The 8209-nt window shown below is 37.4% G+C and overlaps 1 protein-coding gene across 1 annotated transcript in view; it reads right to left on the bottom strand.

The window, feature by feature from the left end:
* The window catches only part of FAM83B (family with sequence similarity 83 member B), a 60921-nt gene extending 54773 nt beyond the window's left edge, over nucleotides 1–6148 (bottom strand). Inside the window, exon 1 of the mRNA XM_034991135.1 lies at nucleotides 5705–6148. Coding sequence (XP_034847026.1) covers nucleotides 5705–6148 — 444 coding nt within the window. The remainder of the gene's footprint in view (nucleotides 1–5704) is intronic.
* Between the last annotated feature and the right edge of the window lie 2061 nt (nucleotides 6149–8209).

The following is an 8209-nucleotide window of genomic DNA, read 5'->3' as shown; positions in this document are numbered from 1 at the left end:
CACAGAAGCAGCTAGCCTAGAATAAGGAAACAGATGAAAATAGCATTCTGGGTAAGCATTCACATATTCAAAACTATCAGAAATCATAACTTTATGGATAATCACCAAGAGGCCAGAAGAAAAATTACTTTAATGAAAGATGACTTTTTAAAGTAATTAGAGAGGATACTTTCATGAGAGGTGTTCACAGTAATTAGGAATACATGCATATATCATCTTGGGAACACCTCTTGAGAGACAAGTAATTACCTGGGAAAAGTCTTGCTAGACGCTATCAGATTATATAAAGTTCACCCAAATATAAGTATGGCAACCACATAGGGAAAAATAGGAAGGAGTTAGAAAAAAGAGCCAGTCAATAAAAATATGGCCCACTTAGGGCACAAGTAAGAAGTTATTTCTAACTGGATTTTCCCAATGGAAAATTCTCTAATAACAAAATAAGCATACAAAGAAAAAACAAACAAATGGAAAAAGCAAGAAAACAAATCGACAGATGACTGGATAAAGAAGATGTGGTATATATATACAATGGAATATTATGCAGCCATCAAAAGGAATGAGATCTTGCCATTTGCAACAACATGGATGGAACTGGAGGGTATTATGTTGAGTGAAATAAGTCAAACAGAGAAAGACATGTATCATATGATCTCACTGATATGAGGAATTCTTAATCGCAGGAAACAAACTGAGTGTTGTTGGAGTGGGGGGTGGGGTGGGAGGGATGGGGTGACTGGGTGATAGACACTGGGGAGGGTGTGTGCTCTGGTAAGCGCTGTGAATTGTGCAAGACTGTTGAATCTCAGATCTGTACCTCTGAAACAAATAATGCAATATATGTTAAGAAAAAAAGAAGAAGAAGAAGAAGGTAGCGGGAGGGGAAGAATGAAGGGGGGGAAATCGGAGGGGTGGACGAACCATGAGAGACGATGGACTCTGAAAAACAAACTAAGGGTTCTAGAGGGGAGGGGGGTGGGAGGATGGGTTAGCCTGGTGGTGGGTATTGAGGAGGGCACGTTCTGCATGGAGTACTGGGTATTATGCACAAACAATGAATCATGGAACACTTCATCTAGAACTAATGATGTAATGTATGGGGATTAACATAAGAATAAAAAAAAAGATAACTATGGTTTAACATCATAAGTTTTGTTAATTAGAATAATAAATGTTAGAAGCTTTTATTTGAAATATTTAGTGCTTAATAATTAGCAAAATGATGGTTGTAATGGGTTTTCATTAGTGAAATTGATGTTATTGAAGATATGTAGATTGGTCTGAATGGTAGAAACATTCATACCCCTCTGTGGTATAAAATTATTTTTATTAAATTATTATTAATTGCAAACAAACAAACAAAAAAAAAACCTCTATACAACTTAAGGTTTTTGTTTGTTTTTGACAGAGGGGGAGAGAGAGAGAGTGCGCGCAGCAGAGGGAGAGGGAGCAGCAGATTCCACTGAGCAAGGAGCCCAATGTGGGACTTGATCCCAGGACCCTGGGGTCATGACCTGAGTGAAGGCAGACCTTAACTGACTGAGCTACCCAGGTGCCCACTTTATACAATTTCTGAGTGACAACTGGCAAAAAAAAAAATGAGTAAATAAAAACAAATCTATGGATCTTTCAAATACTATAAAGATTATATTTTGCTTATAAAAGTAGAGTCATTCAGAGACTGTGTGACTTGAGATAGAAACAAGAGCATATAGGGGTGCCTGGGTGGCTCAGTCGTTAAGCGTCTGCCTTCGGCTCAGGTCATGATCCCAGGGTCCTGGGATCGAGCCCCGCATCCAGCTCTCTGCTCCGTGGGAAACCTGCTTCTCCCTCTCCAACTCCCCCGCTTGTGTTCCCTCTCTCGCTGTCTGTCTCTCTCTCTCTCTCTGTCAAATAAATAAATAAATAAATAAATCTTAAAAAAAAAAAAAGAGCATATAAATCAGTGAAATTTAAAAACTAAGTATTTCCAGTTACAGATAGATATGATATAGTATCATTTTTATTTCCTTTCTCAAGGGACTAGAAGGTTAATTTGGTGGTCAGACTTCCAATGCTTGGACCTCTAAGAAAAGTGCTTTTGGATTCTTTTCATTATTTTAAGATTTTTTCCATCATATGACTTTTTTTTTTTTTTTCATAAGTATCTTCTGTCAATTGCAAACAGAACAGTGAAAATGGACTTAAATTATTCTCCAAGATCACTTTTCTTGGGTTCTGCTTTGCTGGTTCTTAGCCCTACCTGTTTGGCTTCATATCTCAACAGTTTCATAATGTTGATTACCTAAAGAATCTCCCCCTAAGAAATCTGAAGGCAAGAAAATTCGTTCTATTCATTGAAATATACATTACTCAGAGGCACCTGGGTGGCTCAATCATTAAGCGTCTGCCTTCGGCTCAGGTCATGATCCCAGGGTTCTGGGATCGAGCCCCGCATCGGGCTCCCTGCTCGGCGGGAAGCCTGCTTCTCCCTCTCCCACTCCCCCTGCTTGTGTTCCCTCTCTCGCTGTGTCTCTCTCTGTCAAAGAAATAAATAAGATCTTTAAAAATAAATAAATAAATAAATAAAAATAAAAAAAATAAAATATACATTACTCAAACACTTTATGGAAAAAATGCCTTCCTCTTCATAATGCCATGACAATTCATTGAGTTATCCAATAAAGAGAATCCGTCTTCTGAAAATAGTTTGAAAACAGAAAGTTGACCCTGATAACTAATAAGCTTCCTTTGATTCCAAAGATTATAAGAACCTGACTTACCTGCTGAGTAATGACAGTCATGAAAATCACACTGAATCTACAATGTGTCCTGATTAGCTTTTACTTCAAAATAATATTTGCTCTTATTTTAAATTTTTTCATAAGACCTTGTCCAGTTGTGGGCTAAACAGTGTAACATTTTGTAAAAAATGGGTTCAATAACTTTTTCTTTTCTGGAGTACTGTATCCTTCTAAAATCTTTAAGTAGACATAGGACACTCAAAGATATTTCCAAAAGACTAGGGAATTATACATTACATATGTGTGTGTGTGTGTGGGTGTGTGTGTATACACACACCACTTGACCTCAATATTTAATGCATCCCAGTAGAAATTAAAACATTCTCCAACACTTTTGGAAAACAAAACACTATGTTATCTGGTTTGATTTATATTCAAATGCACAAGGTTCAAATAATTCTCTTTCTTTGAATTCAGCTTGGGTATGTACACACAAAACCCAATAAAGGTTTTCTTATTTCATGTCATTTTGATTTTGTGGAAGAGAAGCAGACCATTAGATCACTGTTTATAGTATGGACTTCACGTTCCTCATCTTGCCAGTGCAAGTGGGAGTTCCCAGCAGACAATGACCAGGCAGAGGATATTACTTTCAGAGGCTCACTAAATAAATAGTTGCCACATTAGAAAGAAAGAAAAACACACCAAACGGTCATGACGACTGTTCAGTTTCCAGTGAGTGCTAGCCCAAGAACTTATGATATCTCCTGAATTTCATTTTGCATCACAGAAATGCAATGCTCCAAAGGAAACTAGCTGTGATGTAGGCTCATGAATTCATAACTAAGTTTACCATAATACTAATCTTCACTGATGTTCTAAATTTTCAGTTACTATTATAGTTCAAAAACATACTGTCCCCTGAAACAAAAATGAGCAAATGTTATAGTACCTGATATTTGTTATTCTACCTTTACAAGGATTCATATATATTCTTGACTTTCGTTCTGTTGTTTTACAAAATACAATTGTATGACGTGTCCACAGAGTAAACAGTAAAGTATTAAAAATACTTGGGGTGCCTGGGTGGCTCAGTCAGTTAAGCATCTGCCTTTGGCTCAGGTCATGAACCCAGGGTCCTGGGATTGAGACCTGTATGTTGGACTCCCAGTTCAGCGGGAAGCCTGCTTCTCCCTCTCCCTCTGCTGCACCCTCCTCCACTTCTGCTCTATTTCTCTCTGTTAAATAAATTAAATTTTAAAAATAAAATAAAATAAAAAATACTCATGGTTCAATCCAGAAAATTTAACTGGCAGTTTAATTCAATAAGTTTGGACACCTACCATGTGCCTGATTTTATAGCTAATTTTTAACAAATGGAATAGATTAGTACTTTCTCTCATGTAATACTGCTAAGTTCATGGCTAAAAGCCAGGTTATTTGAGTTCAAAAGGTATAGGGGGGAAAAAAAGTCACCTTACTTTTGCAAAGCCTACATTTAACATTAGCCTCAGAACACTGTGTTTCCCTAACATGATTGGGAGGCTTTTAGTTGCCTATCTTGCAAACTATAATGTCACTGAGAATTTCAAGAGTCTTATATTTCTGTACTCCATAAAAGCAAGCTCTGGAGCATTTCTGGGTCTTGGTGACACGAAACAAAGCAATGTCATGTATGTGTGGACCCTCAAGTCCCTTTTAGATTTACATTTCTATATTAAATGGCATCTGTAAGAAATAGACACTTTATAGTGAAAAATCATAACTCCTTATCCATTCATTTTTTTTTTCTTAAGATTTTATTTTTTATTTTTTTGAGACAGAGAGAATGAGAGACAGAGAGCATGAGAGGGAGGAGGGTCAGAGGGAGAAGCAGACTCCCTGCCGAGCAGGGAGCCCGATGCGGGACTCGATGTGGGACTCGATCCTGGGACTCCAGGATCATGACCTGAGCCGAAGGCAGTCGCTTAACCAACTGAGCCACCCAGGCGCCCTATCCATTCATTTTTAAAACTGTAGACTGAGTTCAAAAAAGAGCTTAGGTAATTTTGTTGTAATCTCAAAATTGTCTATCATGGTACTGAGTACCTAGAAAACACTCAACAACTTTTATTTGATTGATTAAAAGAAAATTTCTAGGTTTTTTTTTGATCCCTAAAATAGAATTTCTGAGATTTATAAGCCAATATAAATATTTAATAAAGAACACAGAGGCCTTAAAATGCTAAGTAGCTCAGGACCTTACCTCAGAATTTTACATTGTCATGCCTGATTTTATACCATTTCCACACAACTGAGGAAATTAATAAGTAAATCTACGGTTTATTTAACAGCATAAACTATGTCCAGAGCAAGAATTAGGGCTCAGTCCTTTTGAGTACAAAAAAAAAATTTCACCAGATTTACCAATAACACATTTCCTTTCAGAGATTAAGGAAAATATAAGTGCTTTGAACTCAAGGAATGTATCACACATCATCTTGTTGCCAATTCATATACCTTAGCCTTCAAAGGGAGAAGAAGGTACATTAAAAGAAGGAAATCTCCTGTAGCAGGGACCTAACCACTCTGTTAAATACACACAAGATATGGGAAGTACAACCCTCCTATGTATTCATATGCATATTTCCTGAGAATAATAGGCATGGTCTACACATACAGAGATTCTTTTAACATACATATCTGTTATGCTACTCTGGTGCATTTTCCACATATTTCATATTTTTCACTTCGAGTGGAATGAATAAATCACAGGGATGAAAGGTACAACATAGGGAATGTAGTCAATGGTATTATAATAGTGTTGTATGGTGACAGACGGTTACTACACTTGTGGTGAGCACCAGATAAGGTACTGACTTGTTGAATCCCTAGGTTATACACATGAAACTAATGTAACATTGTGTGTCAACTCTACTTCGATGAGAAAAAAAAAATTTTCACTCAAGAGAAAAATTTCATTTAGAAATGGAAAATATTACCTTTCTTGCTTCTTTGATCATCTTCCGAATAGTTTCCTTAATTGTAAGTAATTGTGCTCTCGGTGGATGAAAGAGCAGGTCTATATGGGTGCCCCCTAAGAGTCCCGGCATCACATACGGCCAGCCTAAGTCAAGGTTTGGAGCTTCCACATCAGATTCAATGGGCCAGTAAGTCCCTGAAGAGGAGGTATCATCGTAGGAGTTATCAGTACCGTGTGCTGTACTTTGTGCAACTTTCTGGACATTTTTCAGAATATAATTAATTTCTTCCTCAGCTAGAAAGTCCGATACTCGTTCCTTGGCAAGAAATTCTTGGTATGCTTCTAACCCGTGTTCAATTAGTACATCAATGGCTACTCGATACCATTCCTTGTAGTGAGGCTCAATGTAATTGTCTGATTTACACTCATCATTCAATGAGGACAGCATTGATGAGGTTTCCATGATTGCAAGCGTCTGACAACAGCACTTTCAAATGTCCATTCGTGCAGTGATGAGAGGTATCTGGGTATTCGAAAGGAAGGAAATCAAGATCAGTTAGAATTCTGTAATGAAAATTTTTTATGATCCCCATCAATCACCATTTTTGCATTTAGTCATTTCCACTACCAGTAACTCAATATGACATACATTTCACGTCCAAAGTGGCATTAATTGCATCACAATTCACATACATATTACAAATAAGCTAAACAGATTTCCTTTTACAAGCCACTAGTTGGTTTTCCTTTTCCAAGGTACCTCTACTTTCAGTTTCTCACCTAAGGAAAAACACTTTCCTTTCTCTGACATCCAGAAAGGTCACCCTTAATTTTAATCTGGGACTACAAATGGTCATATCAGTTTCTAGACGCTTTCTTGATTTGGGTTTTACAGTATCTTAAAATAGAGTACAATCGGTACCTGGCCATCCATTAATATAAGTTTTTACTAGGTACCTGTTATGCATATACTTGCATACTAATGGAATATAAAAAGCATGAAATACTTGCCTTCCAGAAATGTATTAATTAGCTGAAGAAGCAAAACATACAAACTGTCTGTTACCACTTTGAACAAAGCCATATATTGCTAAGGGCCAAAATGTGTACTGCCTATAGTCAATGCTTTCAGGTTAAAGCAAGTAGAGATCAATACAGAATGAAGGATTTATGTATATCCCTATGTGCAGGACCTGGCTTCAGCTGAACCTAGGGTGATAAGAAAGAATATGATCAGTGGCAAGAAGGCATATTTTAACCCCACCCAAGAGAGAAAAACATAGCAAAAGCACAAATAGGCATGAGCTTGATATATTCATGAATTAGTTAAAAACAAACAAACAAAAAAACCTTGGTCTGCTGGAAAGCAGGTTCCTTTCACTAGGAATAGGAGGCAAATTTGAATAGACATGATGGAGCCAGGTGTGGAGGGACACAGGAGATTTTTGTGATTCAACAAAACCAGTCTTTAAAACAATTAGTCTGGCAGTATCAGGGGAATGGAGGAGAGACAAGTAGCTAAGTCTTTCAGTGTTCAAACACCCAGTCAAGAAGTGACAAGAATATTCAAGAGCTGGTTCAAAGTAAGAACTCTTGAGATTTGATAGTTTGACAGCGTTTAGGTGATGAACAAATTTAAGATATCAAAGATAATTCAGGGATTTCTCTTAGGTATTCAAATCTGCCTAACCAAGCTCATACCCCAACCCCTCACAATGCCCACAAACTGTCACTCATTCAATCCTTTACTGTGTAAGATACCACACTACACTTTATCTCCATCAAATAAGGGCCTTTCCAATCTTTTGAAGTCATGCTCTCCAATGTATAGATTCAACCAAAATTCAGCTCCATGAAGTGCTACAAACACTAAAGGACTAATTTGACCATAAACCTCTTTGTCAAGGGCCCCGTCCTAATTTAAAACTTTCCACTTAACCCAAGGTTTTCAGACTCAGGACTATCAAAACTCAAACCTGATTTGGGAGGGTAATCCACAAAACTAGTATCATGTATTAACTCCTCAGCTCAAAAGATGTAACAAGTCACTAATCATACAGAGGAGTTGTGAAGAAATGGGAAACGGGGCCACAAGTTTTGCTGAAAGGGTGGGGAGATCAGAAAAGATTCAGCACACATACTAACGCAGAGCTAAGAAACAAGGAAGATACAGGATCGACCTGGCTCTTTGAGTGGAGACAATCCTGTCCCCATCCCTAGGCTCAAAATTCTTACCAACAAAGTCTAAAAGTACAGAGAGGCTAAAGATTAAATCTGATACAAGAAAAAAACAAAACAAAACATGTTTATCTCCTGGCATGTACTGTGTAGAAGCCAGGGATGCTGTTAAACCTACTTCAATACACAAGACAGCCACCTGCATTAAGGAATTATCTGGCCCAAAATGTCAATGGTGCCATGGTTGAGAAATCTTCATCAAGTTGCTCACCTAATATGCATGGTATTGTACTACTAATTAATGACCTTTTTGATGTTCATTAAAGTTCTTTTTTGCACCTCATAC

The sequence above is a fragment of the Mirounga leonina genome, unplaced genomic scaffold (assembly GCF_011800145.1).
Source record: "Mirounga leonina isolate KUSES-001 unplaced genomic scaffold, KU_Mleo_1.0 Mir_53, whole genome shotgun sequence".
NCBI lineage: Eukaryota > Metazoa > Chordata > Mammalia > Carnivora > Phocidae > Mirounga > Mirounga leonina.
Note: the sequence above shows the minus strand (reverse complement) of the source record. Positions and strands in the feature narration are given on the sequence as shown.